This window comes from Schistocerca serialis, chromosome 1, assembly GCF_023864345.2.
Source record: "Schistocerca serialis cubense isolate TAMUIC-IGC-003099 chromosome 1, iqSchSeri2.2, whole genome shotgun sequence".
Classification (NCBI taxonomy): Eukaryota; Metazoa; Arthropoda; class Insecta; order Orthoptera; family Acrididae; genus Schistocerca; species Schistocerca serialis.
The window spans coordinates 1,046,970,392-1,046,988,612 of NC_064638.1; the positions used below are offsets into that span (position 1 = coordinate 1,046,970,392).

The following is an 18,221-nucleotide window of genomic DNA, read 5'->3' on the forward strand; positions in this document are numbered from 1 at the left end:
TCAGCTGATAGGAAGCAACCTCTAACAAGGCGCTAAGTAGCCTCAATAGCTATCTGTTTATAATTATACGTATGCAGCCAAGAGGAATCCTGTACATCCAGTGAAGTACAATATATATTATTTTTTACCAACGACTTCTAACTATTTTAGTCGTTGCAGATCCACCCATGCAGCCAGCATCTTATCGACGTTACTGACAAACCTGCTGGGATTTATATGTTTCTGTTTAGCTTTGGCCACCAGTCAACATTGGCGACGACTCGTTTGTCGTCATCATAACATTTCTGGATGTCGACGTAATCTGAAGTGTTGTTAATAATCAACGAGTAAGAGGAATTTACTTACCTCGCACCTCCAGCTGCATTAACTTATAATACAGCTGATTTCAGAATCAGCGTGCCTTACCTGGTGCCTGATGCTTTAAAATCATTAGGCTTAACGTTAATACGTAAGCGTGCCGTTGTGCTGTTGGCTTACCTTGGGTGCTGACTCCTTGGTCTCTCCACCCAGCACCTGGTTCAGCTCCTGTGCTATCTGCAACACGCCGGCATGCTTATTAGTAGGGATCTGAAGCAAGGGCGGCAGCCAAATATTAATGTACTTTAAGCAGCCAATAAAAGCTTGTATATGTCTTTTTGCGTGGTTCAACTGTGTTTTATGTAGGACTATACGTGGCACAGACAATCAACTCTGGAACGTTATTGTTGCTTACGCCAAACTGAGAAAATGGTTTTAAAAGTAGTTTTGCCTTTTTGTGCTTTCATGAATTTTACGTTGGTGTATTATTGCAGTTTAACATTGATCCTTCTCTTTCCCAGGTTTTTTAGCTTTGGATTAATTTTTATTCTGAAATTTGTTGTGTGTGTTTCTCACAGCACACTCCTTACTGCAGAAGTGTGAGGGATGTTTTTCAAACGTTTACCAACTGCAACATGAAAATTTAACATTACGAATAAATTTATTGCAGTGTTTTGCTTATTTAAATGAAAGCAAGGAAGCAAAGTGAGCAAAAATTATTCATAAAGTAGGTAATTTTGTATTGAATATTTCGCATTATGGAAAGTGGAGTATGAGAAGCCAGAATAAGAAAATGTATACTTAGTTATAAGTGCAAATTCGTGTAATGTGTCCCACCATCTGACAGAGGGACGATAAGTAAAGTAAACAACTTTTGATACATCATAAATAATTAAACATTTTGATGTGGTAAAACATATCCCTTTTACGAGAACCTGTTTTGATGCATGTAACTGACAACCGATCCTGCTGATGATCATGTGCTGACTTCAGGCACTACTCCATTTGCTAAATTATTTATGCTCTATGGCAAATCGAAAAATCATCTGCTATGTATACATATCGTGTGATGTGAAGAATTTAGTTTACAAAATGTTTCGCTAAAGTTATGGGGACTGTATCACTAGGATAGCTGCTTCTACCAACCATGTCCTCCAGTTTCTTGGGGTACTAGGCTCTGCTCTATAAAACTTGATTTGCAGCAATAGTGCTTGTTGTGATCGTGGGTTACGTCTATCACTAACGAAGAACATTAAATAATTGCGCGCGAACTAACTTACAACAATTTTTCAGAAAGAGAATGTATTCAGTGGGGTACAACGAGTAAATTCGCATAAGTTATAGCCACACTGCTCGACAGAATGAAGACATAAAACAATTATTAGTATATGAAACACCTGCTTAGCACAGAGTGTAGATTAATTATAAACAGAGCAAATAAGAAAATGCCGAAGAGTATTGGAGAGGCGTTTAGCGACTTTCTAAATATCAAAACTGGGCATACATTTCTGGTGAAGAACTGGGTCTGTCGTTGCTGTTCAAGAGAAGCATGCTATGTGCTAATACCGGGTTTCGTCCTCTACCATCTCTCATAATATCATCATGGATAATAAAACAAACACAACGCTACGCTACACATAAACTCTTAACACACTTGGCACCCAAGCTAACCAATTACGCCAACTAAAAAGTAACCGGATGTGACCCATATTGAAAGAAGAAAAAGGACCACACTGTAAAGACTTCATTAGTAGATGCAAGTGAAAAAACTGAACCTTTTGAAATGTGCTGCCATTGAAAATTATTAAAAATGAAGCGGTTATGTAAAGTACGAAGTGAAGAGTTAGAAAAAAGTGCAGCCAAGGAAAGATGTCTGCTATAAACTCGTCTGAGAATAAGACACAAGTTTGTAGAACAATTGGAACGACATTGACACGACAGTGAGGAGTAGAGAATGAAATGTTATGGTGGGAGACAAAAATTAAAATATAAGAAAGGCTATAGACAACACTGGTGGTACAAGATGTGCAGAGGTAGCAAGTGATTGGATGCAAGGTCCGCCTATCATACAAAACACTGTTCTTTCGTATGAACCAAACATGTTTCAGCACCTCTGTGTGTGTTTGTCTTTGTTTCGCATGAAATGCGGACCTTACATCAAATAATTTAAATTGCAAACACGGCAAATGCAAGAGCAGCGACTCCAAATGATGAAGAGATAGCAAAATTAGGATGATACTAAGAGACTATCGACATCAAAGCCGTTGAAAGACAGTTGTATTTTAAATCAAAGAGATTTTTCGGATAATTTGTTTCCTAGTGTTGCTCTGTAATTCATAATATTATAATAACAATATCCAAAGATGATGAATGGTTAATTTGTTGCAGAATTCATTTTAATTCCATATATTTTCGCCCAAGGATAGAACATTTATAACAAGTAACTCCATAATTAGAATCATATATACTAGCGCACGCATCATTTTCTCCGAATGTCTTCAAAGTACTTCACTTTCAGGTTGTCTTTTAAATTAAAATACAGAACATTAGAATTTGTGCCTGAACAGTAAATACATCGTTTATAGATATCCAAATTACTTCTTATGTAAAATATTTTTAAAGTTTGCACCTTACATTAAAAGATTGTAAAATAAACATATACACAGCTTATGGGAAACGAAACTATCAAGGAAAAGTTTTAACATTGCACACATTTTCAAAGTTAAAAAATTAAGACGAGAGAATTATTGGGGAATAAAATATTTATAATTCTTTCTGTGAAGTCTGTGGATGGCAGTGTTGAATTTGGTTCTAATGAAACTATTAACTCGTGTAGTGCATTTATTTAATTTACGCTGACAGTAACTCTAATGTACAACCACTTAATAGTAACAAACACGTATTATTTTAGTAATGTACATGCAGTGGAAGGGTAGTATGGGCGTTTGCTGTTATTATAAACTTTTCTTTTTACCAGTGATTGACACCATTACTTAGATTTTTCGACTCTTGGCTTTCAGTCAATGTAAAAGAAATGTGTTCATCATCACAGTAATATTAACGAATTTGTATCATTGCTGTAGGAACACTTATTATTACAAGTTTTTTATTCAATTATTTCAATCTTTACATGAAAATAATTTAGAAAAGAGAATGTTATACTACATAATAAAAAGTATTTGGTGAAATGCTATCAATATTTTGTGTCAATAAGGGTAATAATTAAGTGCCTTTACTAAAATTGCATTAAGTGTTAGAATGGATCTTATTACTACATTTGACGTAGCTTTCCTCAGTGTATGTTTTGTAACCAAGTTTAAAATGAAGCTGGAGGTAGAAATGTGAATTCAGCTAGCAGATGCAAAGTCACATACAAAATTTAGAGGCAGAATGCGTTTTTAATTTCCGTTTTGAAAATTCTGTTCTTCAGTCAGTAAGGAGGTATTTATTCATCATGAAAGCAAAGAAGAGGAATAAAGTTTTTTTCTACAATCCATCTAACTTATGTCACATTAAACACAGCGTTCACCTTATATATGTGTCCATCTGTGAATTTAAATTTCGTTGTTACATGGAGCCTGTATGTAATTATTTCAATGTATTCGCGCTGTTTGAGTATTAAATTTGCTAATGTTACTTCGGTAGTTTTTCTAGTGATTTCCTCAATAACTCGTTGAGTGGAAGTTAAGCGAAAATTGATTGTCAGGACGCTATCGCCACATAATGTTAGATTACATATTATGGTAGATAGGAGGCAGTCTAAAAACAATCCTTGTTTATGAAAAATCAAGAGAGCATATGGATGAAACTTGATAAATGTCCGATCTGTTTGATGATGAATCACTTAGATAACGGGCATAGAGCAGGTTGTGAAACTAATATCTTTCACTAATATGCTAACTGCATGCCATGTATTGTATCCATGTTTTGACCACGTCAGAGGCTGTCTTTATAGTGCAACGTTACAGTGACTTTGTGAATACCCACACGTTTAAGCACTGGTTGTACATGAATTGAGTTTTATGTACAAGCTAAACATGTCGTAAAGTGTATATGATCATATTGACAGGCTCACATGTCTATGGATAGACTGTACTGTTGGGCAGATTCCTTTCAGTACTATGCTGTCTCGAAACAGTATGTAGATACGATCATAGAACTATTAGATGTCTCTTGTGAGACAGTAATGCACTCTTCACCCAGCTGTTGTTGCAATTGCTCAAAGTACATTGCTGTTGTGGCAACTGGACCAGAGATCGCCCCGGTATGTTCCACACATGCTCAATGATGGAGAGGCCTGGTAATAATTCCTGCAAATGAAGTTGATGATTATCTTGGAGAGCAAGTTAGGTGTTATCCGGCTGGAAGAGCTCTCACGCTCGAGATTGTAACGACAGAACAGAATGAGCCAGGGAATGTTCTTCACGTATCCTGCACTTTTCAGCCTCTCAGCTGATTGACACGGCACTCACGACCATTAGTGATGCAGAGACAGAATCTGATGTCATCAGTAAAGATAAACATCATGGTGGAAATTTGTCCAGGGTCGTGTCTTTCGCTACGTTATTAGAAGCTGGAGCAATGAGGAGTTGTCTGGCAAGCGGCATCCATACTTGTAGCCCAGATTCCAGCACTCGGTCCTAGGTACCACTTACCACTGCTCTCCTTCTCAAAATCTTGCAGGTTCTGCTAGGACCGGATTATCGTTACCCAATCATTGGAGACCTTCCGAATTCTGACAATGAAAATTTTATGTAAATAGAAACAATCTCCCTTCTGTTAAAGAACTGTGTCACACTACACGCAGCTATATATATTCCCAACCTGTATACTTTGAAGAAACAGTTTCATCATTAAGGCTAACGGAATATCGCCACCCAACCTTACTGTCATAAATAAAAGAAACAAAACATCGTACTCATGATAGATACCGAACGTTTCTTTCAATCTCCTCTCGGAGTTTGAGAGGCTTCGAACAAACAAGCCACTCGCGGCCGCCGATGCACATGCTTTAAGCGGAATGCGGCGCGCGGGCCCAATTACACGCCCTCTTGCTCCGCAAATTTACTCGCAAATGTTTTTTGACGGATTCGGATTAATGGTCTCCGCTGCTACACTATTAAATTTAAATATGGGTTGCTTACCTCGCTCTGACCCCCGAGACAGTGCTAAAATTGTCACTCCATTTGTACTACTAATAAAACCCCTTCAGTGATTTACCAATTTCAGAGAGACTCCGCAGTCACATCACCAGACTGCAAAAAGTAACCACCTTCAGCTGATTTCTAGCTACTCCCGGTCTAGAAACAGACAGCGTAATGGTTTAAATTTAAACTGGAATAAAATCACACAAAAACACAGCATCTCGAGTTTACATAGAAAAAAAATGTGGTTCATTGGCTTCGACTAGACCTCACCAGTTGCGGCTCTTTTATCAAAAACCATCTCTAGACAGCTAATGACCTCTTGCTATGTAGCACGCACACATTTACTATAACGCATCACTCGCCAAGAGAACTAACGGATTAAGAAGAATTCCAGATCTGCATACAGGAATGCACGTGCGTACTCTTTCAAAACTTTCCGTACTGGCAGAACAACGGATCGCTGAGAATTATTCGCTGCTGACTTGACAGCACTCTTAAATCATCACTTCCGCTCTACATGGCCTACTGTTTGCCTCCTACACCCTTGAGGGCTGTCGGCGACTCCTGAATGTGACAAGCTCCGAGCAGCTTCACGAAAATTGTTTTATATCTAGGCGTATCATCCAGGTTCGATTCCCGGCCCGGTCGGACATTTTTCTCCACTCAGGGACTGTGTGTTGTGCTGTCCTCATATTTTATCATCATTGACAAGCAAATCACCCAATGTGGCATCAAGTGAAAAGACTTGCAACACTGCTACCAAAATTTCCCATGTGGCGACTCCCAGCCATCAGTGCATTACGATCATTTCATTCTTCACAGAAAAAACTAGACCATCATCTGGAGGTTGAACAGTGCCCCCTTCTCCTACATACTGGAAACTGGCTCTGGCGTCCACAGCAGGCAGGTGAATGAGGTGCCAAGCCTGATCACCAATAATGTGTCACATACAGTCAGGCGTAATTACCCAATGATGAAAACATGCTGCCAAATCACGTCAAGCGAAAATTAACAACGTCATGGTACTTGAATGAAGCAGGGAAGATGGTTGTTTTTAAAATACACTACTGGCCATTAAAATTGCTACACCACGAAGATGGCGTGCTACAGATGCGAAGGAGATGCTGTGATATGCAATTGATTAGCTTTTCAGAGCATTCACACAAGGTTGGCGCCGGTAGCGACACCAAAAACGTGCTGACGTGAGGAAAGTTTCCAATCCATTTCTAACACACACACAGCAGTTAACCGGCGTTGCCTGGTGAAACGTTGTTGTGATGCCTCGTGTAAGGAGGAAAAATGCATACCATCACGTTTCCGACTTTGATAAAGGTCGGATTGTAGCCTATCGCGATTGCGGTTTACCGTATCGCGACATTGCTGCTCGCGTTGGTCGAGATCCAATGACTGTTAGGAGAATATGGAATCGGTGGTTTCAGGAGGGTAATACGGAACGCCGTGCTGGATCCCAACGGCCTCGTATCACTAGCAGTCGACATGACAGGCATCTTATCCGCATGGCTGTAACGGATCATGCAGCCACGTCTCGATCCCTGAGTCAACAGATGGGGGGAACATTTGGAAGACAACAACCTTCTGCACGAACAGTTCGACGACGTTTGCAGCAGCATTGACTATCAGCTCGGGGACCATGGCTGCGGTTACCCTTGACGCTGCATCACAGACAGGAGCGTTGCGATGGTGTACTCAACGACGAACCTGGGTGCACCAATGGCAAAACGTCATTTTTTCGGATGAATCCAAGTTCTGTTTACAGCATCATGATGGTCGCATCCGTTTTTGTCGACATCGCGGTGAACGCACATTGGAAGCGTCATTCGTCATCGCCATACTGGCGTATCACCAGGCGTGATGGTAAGGGGTGCCATTGGTTACACATCTCGGTCACCTCTTGCTCGCACTGACGGCACTTTGAACAATGGACGTTACATTTCAGATGTGTTACGACCCGTGGCTCTACCCTTCATTCGATCCCTGCGAAACCCTACATTTCAGCAGGATAATGCACGACCGCATGTTGGAGGTCCTGTACGGGCATTTCTGGATACAGAAAATGTTCGACTGCTGCCCTGGTCAGCACATTCTCCAGATCTCTCACCAATTGAAAACGTCTGGTCAATGGTGGCCGAGCAACTGGCTCGTCACAATACGCCAGTCACTACTCGTGATGAACTGTGGTATCGTGTTGAAGCTTCATGGGCAGCTGTACCTTTACACGCCATCCAAGCTGTGTTTGACTCAATGTCCAGGCCTTTGTTACGGCCAGAGGTGGTTGTTCTGGGTACTGATTTCTCAGGATCTATGTACCCAAACTGCGTGAAAATGTAATCACATGTCAGTTTCAGTATAATATATTTGTCCAATGAATACCCGTTTATCATCTGCATTTGTTCTTGGTGTAGCAATTTTAATGGCTAGTAGTGTATATGTTTTTGCTACATGATGTTTCTTTTATAGTGTTTATTATTTGTCAGTGGTCTGTGTTATTGAACTGAAGAACAGAATTCGCAAGGTATGATCAGCGTCTGCCAGCTGAGCGTGTGGTGGCGGGTGTAGCTACGTACCTTGACACTCTGGCAGAGGTGCAGCAGCGCTCCGGCGGGCAGCGACAGGGGGCGGCGGCCCTTGCGCAGGCAGGGTGGCAGCGTCAGCGCATCCATCAGCTCGTCCTGCCACCACAACAGCGAGCAACACTCAGCATTCAGCGTGCCAGCCCGTCCCAGGGGGTCCAGGCACGGAGAGCAGGGGAAAGGGACGTGGGAAACACAGCTCAGGATCACGGTCTACCCTTACAATACCTGGCTCATTTACACAGCCCAACAAAAAAAGTTAAGCACCCATAGGACATGGTCAGATATCAGTCTAATTTCGTACATGTACACACCACCTGCAGGTCTGTAAGTGATTACAACTACAGTTCTTTCTGGCATGTAGAGTGGCCACCAAAGATCATCAGTTTCTCCGTGTTTACTATTTTACCAGGCCTGACGGGGATACGCTAAGGCGATAAAAGTCATGGGATAGCGATTTGCACATATACAGATGGCGGTAATATCGCGTACACGAGGTGTAAGAGATAATGGCGGAACTGTTATTTGTACTCAGGCGATTGATGTGTAAAGCTTTCTGACGGGAGTTAACAAACTTTGAACGTGGAATATATAACGGATCTTTTATGTTAGGATAAATTTATTTTATTTTTGTTAGATGTTTTCGTTAAATAGCTGAATAAATTGTAATTAGGAATAATTTAATACAACAGAGTAGAAAAGATAAAGTCAAAGAGATGTTCATTGGGCGGACATTGTCGTAATGTAACGTCATTGCGTTGTTCGGTTGTTAAAACAAGTCGTTTGTGTTCCGTTCTGCTGTTCGGTCGTGCGCGTATCTGAAAGAAATTAGTTCGGGGACTATAATAAACTTTCACATAATAGTTGCGATTCGATGTTCCGACAAAAGGGGTTAACGTCAGTGTTAATTTGAATTGTGGGCGACAGGATTAGTTTTGACAGATGCGTGAAAACGGACGTAACGAAAGTTGTTCGCATATCATCCTTGAACGTGACTTTTTATTTAATTAACGATTGCGGGCTCATTAAAAGCTATTATCTCATGATTAGGATCAATCCCGCTTTCCTCCTAGATAGTGATCATTCATTAACATTTACGTCAAGAAAAAGGATTGTTAATAAACGTGATGTTTAATGACAATTACGTGTTATTCCGTTAGTGTGGAACCGACGTAATATCTCTGAAATGACACTGATATATAATTTGTGTTAAATACTGAACTGAGATAGGAAGTAAATTGAAATTAGTGAACATTTGATACTGAGACTATAGAAGCAGAAGCGCTTAAGGTTTCTCTTCTCTAAAATGGCAAAATAAGGACGAACTTTAACTCAATTGTCGACATTATGTATTAGCATTTCATACTTGTTTTGACGACGCGCTGTTAAACAAAGGAACGTTGAGTCTCTGTACGAGTAATAAAATTAAATCGAAAAACATAATTAATAACGGCGAACTCCGCTTTAACAAACTGTATTGCGTGTCGCCATCGGGCAATAACTGGTCAACCCTGGAGACTTGTGTGGTGAAATTAGAAGTCGGGCATATAAAACAAACTTAAAAATCCATTCAAGCTACAGTGGAGTCGGCACAACACGACGTGGGCAATTATGTATTTCCATTTCAGAAATCGTTAGGGTTTTCAATATTCCGAGATTCACAGTGCCAAGTATGTGTCGTGAATACCAAATTTAAGGCATATCCTCTCACTACGGGCAACGCAACGGCTGAAGGCCTTCACTTAACAACCGAGAGCAGCGGCGTTCGTGTAGAGGTATCAGTAGTAACAGACCAACAAGCCTGAGTGAAATAACCGCAGAAATCAATGCGAGACGCAAGATGAAAGTATCAGTTAGGACAGGGCGGCGAAATTTGGCGTTAATGGGCTGTGGCAGAAGAAGATCGACGCGAGTGTCTTTGAAAATAGCACGACATCGCCTGTAGTGCCTCTCCTGGGCTCATGACCATATCGGTTGTACCCTAGACCACTGGAAAACTGTGGCCTGGTTCCATGAGTCCCGATTTCAGTTGGTAAAAACTGATGGTAGGGTTAGGGCGTGGCGTAGACCCCACGAAGCCATGGACCCAAGTTGTCCACAAGATACGTCGCAAGCTGGTGGTGGCCCCTTAATGGTGTGGGTTTACACGGAATGGATTGGGTTCTCTGGTCCAACTGAACCGATTATTGACTGGAAATGGTTATGTTCTGCTACATGAAGACCATTTGCAGCCATTAATGGGCTTCATGTCCCCAAACAACGATGGAATTTTTGTGGACGACAGCGCGCCATGTCACCGGACCACTGCTGTTCGCGACTCGTTCGAAGAACAACCTGTACAGTTCGAACGAATGATTTAGCCACCCAGATCGCCCGACATGAATCCCATCAAACATTTATGGGATATGATCGAGAGTTCAGTTCATGCACAAATCCTTTACGGGCAACACTTTCGCAATTATGGACGGCTATAGAGGTAGCATAGCTCAATATTTCAGAAGGGAACTTCCATCGATCAATCGTTGAGTCCATGCCGTGTCGAGTTCCTGTACTACACTGGGCAAAAGGAGGTCCGACACAATATTAGGAGGTATCCTATGACTTTTGTCACCTCAGTGTATAGGGCATGAACAGAGTCAGATGTTAAGTGGTCACTGTGAAGGACACATAAATACGGAATATTCGTGGCAGACAGTGCTATCAGCGCCTAACAGAGAGTGAAACAGCATTCCCATTTGGCTGGTTGGTGGAATCGTGCAGTCTACAGATTTTTGGGGCATTCGGATGCGACAGTGGTCAGATGCTGGACTGTATTCAGAATGTCAGGGCAAGCATACCTATCATCAAGATTCCAGTTAACCACGCCTGACCACCACAAGGGAGGGTTACCATATTATGCACCACCGACATTACAACCTCTTCACATCTGTGCCTGCCCCATGATGAGAACTGCCTGTATCATCCTGAATCATTGACAGAAGACTAGCAGCAGTCAGACTGCAGAAATAGTCTCCTATGTAAGCTGTTATTAACATCACTACACAAACAGCTGTGACAGAATATGTACGGGACCAGCTCGAAACTCAACTCCATCCCATTGCCACTATCCAGGATATCAAGGACGAGGTAATACAGTTGTCAGCCAGCTTGCCTCAGGTGGGGATACAACCCCTTAATGATACCCTTCCCAACCGAATAAGTGCATACGTCGCAGCTAGAGGGAGTTCAACGTGATATTGGTAAGTGGGTGCATACTGTCAAGTTCTTTGTAAATTTGAGTCGATTTTGTAATCACTGAAACAGCATCGTCAATGGCCTTGCCGCAGTTGTAATATTGGTTCCCGCCAGATCACCGAAGTTAAGTGCTGTCTGGCTTACTAGCACTTAGTTGAGCGGTCGCCCGGGTCGGCCGAGCACTACTGACAAGCAACGTGCAGTCAGCCTTTGTGAGCCCAATTGAAGAGCTACTTGACTGAGAAGTAACTGCTCCGGTCACGAATGCTGACAACAGTCGGGAGAGCAGTGTGCTGACCACATGCCTATCCTGCTTGCATCCAGTGACACCTATCAGCTGAGGATGACATGGTGGTTGGTGTGGTGTCACCGCCAGACACCACACTTGCTAGGTGGTAGCCTTTAAATCGGCCGCGGTCCGTTAGTATATGTCGGACCCGCGTGTCGCCACTATCAGTGATTGCAGACCGAGCGCCGCCTCACGGCAGGCCTAGTCTAGAGAGACTCCCTAGCACTCGCCCCAGTTGTACAGCCAACTTTGCTAGCGACGGTTCTCTGACTACATACGCTCTCATTTGCAGAGACGACAGTTTAGAATAGCCTTCAGCTACGTCATTTGCTACGACCTAGCAAGGCGCCATATTCAGTGACTATTGATATTGATATTGTGAATCATGTACCTTCAGGAGCGACGTTCATCATTAATGGATTAAAGTTAAGTATCAAACTAATTATGTCCGCTTTCTGAATTCTCATTCCTTGTCATGTTACCGACCTCACGTCAGTATAGTTCTTCCCTCCTCCCGCCAGCCTGCGTGAGCTAAAACGCGTGCATTTCGGCCTCCTCTCGTAACAGGGTGTTGGCTCTTCTGCCAACAAAACAGTTGGTTGGTATCGTTGGGCCTCCGGAGGCCTGTTCGGACGGAGTTGAGGACTCTTACCCTCTTAGTCCGCGAAATTCTGTTTCCTCCTCCCCTTCAGGATGCTTAACCTTTAATGGATGGATGGATGGATATGATGTTATGGGCGCTCAACAGTGTAGTCGTTAGCGCCCGAACGGAAACAACAACGGACGAGCTTAACCTTTTATGTCAGGCAGTGTATATTGTGTCGTTACACTCTCAACGATAGTCTATCCTGTGTAAGCCTCTTCATCTCCGCAGAACAGCTGCAACCTACATCCATGTCAAGCTACTTATTATACACGAACTTTGGTCTCCCTCTACGGTTTTTATTCCCCACAGTTCCCCTCATTACCAAATAAAGTATCCCTTAGAGCCCCTGGTTGTGCCCTGTCAATCTCTCCCCTTCTTTAGTCAAGTTGTACCATAAATATCTTTTCTCCCAGATTCGCTTCAGCACCTCTTCATTAGTTACCTTATCTAGCAATCGAATTCTCAGCGCTCGTCTGCAGTACTACACTGCAAAAGCTTCTATTCTCTTCTTGTCTGAGCTGCTTGTCTTCCACGTTTCACATACACACAAACAACAGCGTACCCAAGGAAAGGATGTAAGGCATATTTACTGGTAGCATGTGTACCGAGAGCCATCTGTCACAAATTCTAAAAACTGTTTCGCCACCACCACAAAACTTGCGTGAGTTGCACCCTCCCTCAGCTCAGATCCTCGGTAAGCCCCTTGCAAATAATCTGTCTGTAAACTGAAGCGCAAAAAGCCCTCGCGGTGTAGGAAGAAGGTTTTGCCGAAAAGACGCTGCAACTGCCGTACATGAACAATATGAATTAGTTTTCGGTCTCTCACTGTGCAGCAGCAAGCGGCGATTGACGTAAGATTCTTTTCGTGAAAGTTTCTTATGTTAGTTATATTAGTTACTAATGGCTGTATTCCGTACAGTGTTGATGCATTTATTGAAAAATAAATACCTCAAGACGTGTCTGCGCGCTGGTTGCAAAGGCGCACTGCGGAAAGGTTGCTACAACCTTGTGAAACAACTTGTAAGTTCTTCTATCCTCTCTGCGTAGACAAAGTGGATGCACGCCTCCTCGCTCTTCAGTTTATAGGAAGACTATGCGAGGCTACTCTCTGGACAAATACTTTCAGAAAAGACTTCCTAACACTTAAATTTATATTAAATGTTAATATGTTTCTCATTTTAGTGGTAGCTTCTTTTATTATTGGAAGCATACAAATTGTATCCTCCCCACTTCTACTGCAGTCAGTTATCACGTCTGCTGCTTTCAGCGTCCCATTTCCCAATCTAATTCCTCATCATCATCTGACTTAATTCAATTTGCAATACATTTTTTAGACATTATCCACTCCTTTCAACTGATTATTCAAGCCGTTTGCCCCCTGTGGCAGTATGACAATGTTATAGACAAATCTTAGCAGCTTTTATTTCTGCCTCCTGAGCTTTCACTCCGTTTCCAAGTTTTCAGCTTAGTGTTCCCTCCCACTTGAGGTGCAATTTGAATAATATGTGGTGTAGATTACATCCACGTGTCACACTCGTGTCAATTTTTGCTTCCTTTCGTGTCATCTTAGAAACTGCAGTCTGGTTTCCGTACAAGCTGTAGACAGTCTTTCACTTCCCGTAGGTCCATGGACTTTAGAATTCTAGTCCCCAGTCATTGATGACTGTTCTCAAATTCTCGCCATAGCCGGTTAAAGGCCTATAACGGTTTTTTGCATTGGGAGTCGGTTAGAGTGTGAAAACGTTTTGATTCTACAGTCTTTGAAAACAATTTATTACTAACCCTTATTGCTCTTTCTTGACACTACATACGTGGGAAGATGAAGAGGACCTTTTGGAAGCTAATTCACATACCATGCAATCCGTGCGGGACTACGGGAATAAGGTGATATGGGAGAGGTAAGCAACACAAAAATTGAAAACATACATAGCAAACCGTATTTTGTTCCCTTTTTGGATAATTTTAAAGTGACACTCTTCTAAAATGTTGACAATGAAAACATAATTGTAACACGTAACAAATTAAACAGAAATTTGAATGCTGTGTCAGTTAAAAATACGTTTGAAATTGTCGGACATATGAATGGACAAGGAAATACTATTAACTTTTGGATAACAATGTGAAATTTCGACATAACGGAAATGTGGTAAGAGTACAGATCATGCTGCCTCTAGTAAGGCCTTTACTTCGAGGCTGGCTTACCTCTTTGTTGATATAATAGTAACCTTCTTCCAAGGACGTTGTCGAAGTCTGCTTCTCCAAAGTCTTTTTGCCGGAAATCGGTGGTTTTGTTTCTTCTGCTGTTGTCGGTTTGGCCTGTAAAAGTTATAGTTCCAATCAAAATTCCACAGGTAACAGAACTAATTTCGGTGTCGAATTTGTTCACCTTGCTATTATGATTTATCTTTAAGAGAAAATGTATATGTACATCCAACTGCAGAACCAGTAAATTATCAGCCAAATACTTTAAGGCATAGTATATTCCCCAAAAAGTTGCTGTAAAGTTCAGATTTTATAATTATAATTATATACAATAGCATACTGCTAGGGTATTCAATGAGGTATAACACGTTATGTGAACGTAAGGACTGAATTTAGTATCTTTACATATGTGGGTAGGTTACAGTATGACCTGGTATATTATATGTTTAGGGGCGAACAGACAAAACTGATTCACTTCTCATTGGCAGCTCCTCAAAAGCATCAGTCTCCAGTTCTGGTACAGTCGTGGGCGGTGCCGTGAATCATCCAACTGAACTCACACACACACACACACACACACACACACACACACACACACACACACACACACACACAAACACAAACCGTAAATTATCCAACTGATCTCACACACACACACACACACACACACACACACACAAACACAAACACAAACACAGGCCCATCATGGTTCTGGTCTTGTGAGCTAACAACAAACGGTTTCAAATGAGGTGGATGCATCGCCTGAGATAAAGTCGATTCTTAGGTCTGACACTAAACTGCAGTTCGTAAGACAGTGAAATAAAGCATCATTCGATAGGCCCCGATCTACGATGTGTCTGTGTCCAATTTATTCCTGGACCACGGATTACTACAGATGCGACATATACAATGGGTTTACATACGTAGAGACCACCTCACAAAAACAACTGAGGATATTTTGATTGTATAATCCGCGTTTTACTGTTTGTCGGATTAAAAAAAAAAGAGTTACCTTCTGCAAGCTATTCTGGGTGGCTGTGAGCAGGAGTTTACTATCATCTCTGGTTGTAGCTGCTCGTGGTCTACCTCGCCTTGCTCTTCGTCGTACACATTACTGAATCGCTTCCTCAGTCACATAGCATTTCTATTGGACACTCCAGTGATATCTGCTGATTCACAGCGTGACTGACTAGCTGCTATCCTACCATCTGATGACCTCAGATGTTAAGTCCAATAGTGCTCAGAGCTATTTGATTCTATTTTCCTATTTGTTCCTGTAAGAGATCAGTCTTTCGACTCGTGCTGATCTCTTCATGTCTGCATACCTACCATATGCTACATCTTCTGTAACTGTTTTGCACATTATAACCCTTTTTTTGGTCTTCAGTTTTCCTATTGTGTTGTTCCTGGGGTATTAACGCACGTCACATGAAAAATTACCTTTTCTAGTCTTTAAGAAATCATTAATTCTGAAAATATTTTATTTCTGTATCACAAGCTGCAGATCAAAAAAATGCGTACGCATATAAATTGCACTAAGGCGGTCAGCCTCAGGTAGAGCAGTGTATTTTCCCCTTCTGTTTCTCGACAGGGAATCGACTGTAGCATCACGTCTCCTGAGCACCAGGCCCAAAGAACGAGCTAGCTAGAGTTCAATAGCACTAGAAGCACTATTTCTTATCGAAAGTGAAAGGTGTAGTGCATTTAGTGAGTCAATGTGAATCACTGATGAGCTACTTGAATTGCTTTGTTGTTTTCCCCACATTTATTCAGTCCAATATGTAAGCAGATATGAGAGTAATATCGCCACTAACTGATTTGTATTTCCTAGAAATACAGTTTATATTATCATGTTTCGCCATTAAATGCACCAATACCCGACACCTATTCCTTTCTCTCTCTCTCTCTCTCTCCTCTCTCTATTTTTAGGAGTAACTTACACGTAGCATATACCTTCGAAAGGTTGTCTAAATTTGCCTGGTGCACTTCGTTACAAATATGTTAAGTTCATGGCAAAAGAACAGCAAAGAAACGTACGCAGCTTTTAGAAAAGTTGTATTAGGTGTGACTGGTGTAAAATCTGGTGACAAAGATAGCAAAGCAGGGACTGCTCTCCATAATAAGTTACAGTTATATGAATAATCTCTGCCCCTTATTTTAAGTAAGAAAATATAGTCAGATAGTGACTTGTAGAAACGTCAGAACCATGACGATGATATTTATGTTCACGGACTGTTAGCCGTCCCAATCTCAAATATTAAAAGAGGGATTCTGTATATAAATCACCTGTGAGTTATTTCTCTAGAGAGATCTCGTAAACAGATATCTTCACCCAATAAATAGCAGACATTTCTGTTGTTCTCATTGAGAAAAACAGTAAGTGTGGCATAAACGTTACGACTCAATCACTGCTACGTTTGCATACTCTTCGCTTTTATATACACGAGATTGTTGCATTACTATGTATAATTGGTCGTAATTTGTTGTTCTAAACATGGGATAATAATCATTACACAGATCTCCTACCAATTACGTCAAGAAAAATGGTATGCCAGAAAAATTTTAAGAGAATGAACGCACACAAAACTCCTGTATAAACAACATATTAAATAACAATAGTTTTCAGAACATAAACTAGAGAACTTCCATCAAAGTCTGTAATATGGTCTACGATCAAAATTCCTTGCAAGCACATGCTTAGTAAACAGGAACTACATAGAGAATTCTAATGATATGAATGTAACAAAAAAGAAGAAGAACTAAAATTTGTAGGGAAATGAGACAGAATTGCTCTATGAGAATGGGGAAACGGGGCAGGATACAAAATCGAAAAGATGAGGCTCACGTAAGAAAAGCTTTTTAACTACTACGAAATATCCACCTACTTACAGCAAATGTATTTTTCACCGAAAGAAGCCGATACCACAGTAATGTGATAACGTAGTGACCTGAAAATCGTTGTTTAGTGCCCAGGCTTAAGCTACGAGTACATGACATTCACTATCGAACTTTCTGAAAAGTATCATCTTCAGTTCCATTGGCGATATGAGCAAATAATTATGTTCGTATTAAACGGTCAAATTTTTCTATGATAACATCATGAGCATCGCTTAATACAACTGAAGGGATGGTTCTTTTGAAAAGAGCATGACTGATTTACTTTATAATCTTTTTCAAGCCGAGCCTGTGGCCTTTTCATAACACAGAAGTAAAATCCCGATCTGCCTCGTCAAGAATCGATTGGAGGCTGAAGGCAGCAGATACAGACTGCTGTTTTCTGTGCATTTACTCACTGAGTGCGAAAAACATGCTAACTGTTTCACTGTGTGCGAAATGTAATTAATCTGATAGTGTGTTTTCAATATCTGCCAGAGCGGAATGGAGCGGACTGCAGGATATTCCAAGGTTTCTGACTAAATCCACACATTGGTGATGTGTAAGCACATTTTATCGAGATAACAGCATCTTCCAGTTAATATATTCTAGAATTTTTGTAACAAGCCCTCTCTTTTCTTATTTATACTCTATTCCTGTGTTGTAAATACCTGATACGGATGTAATTAAGATGAACGACATTCTAGAAAAATGGTGCATTTATTTGGTAAGCAATCTGTATCTTACATATGACACAGGAGATCGAAAAGTCTAGTGGTACATACGTAGCCTTAAAAAGTCATAGGACCAGCATTGTAAAAGACGTAACACTTGAGAGATAATTTTTTTTTTTTTTTTTAATTTGTGGTAAGATCTTATGGAGCCAAACTGCTTAGGTCATCGGCCCCTAAGCTTACACACTACTTAATCTAACTTAAACT

General features: G+C 41.1%; 1 protein-coding gene across 10 annotated transcripts in view; it reads right to left on the reverse strand.

Annotated features, from left to right (window-relative positions):
* Positions 1-18,221, reverse strand: part of LOC126414772 (probable basic-leucine zipper transcription factor N) — a 409,868-nt gene that overhangs the window by 181,826 nt on the left and 209,821 nt on the right. For 8 of the 10 annotated variants that reach the window (XM_050083381.1, XM_050083380.1, XM_050083383.1 and 5 more), the window contains 3 exons: positions 14,407-14,520; positions 8,030-8,134; positions 478-534 (listed from right to left, as the gene is read on the reverse strand). In XM_050083381.1, the coding sequence (XP_049939338.1) occupies positions 478-534; positions 8,030-8,134; positions 14,407-14,520 (276 nt within the window). The remainder of the gene's footprint in view (positions 1-477; positions 535-8,029; positions 8,135-14,406; positions 14,521-18,221) is intronic. The other 2 variants (XM_050083378.1, XM_050083382.1) reach the window with 2 other exon arrangements.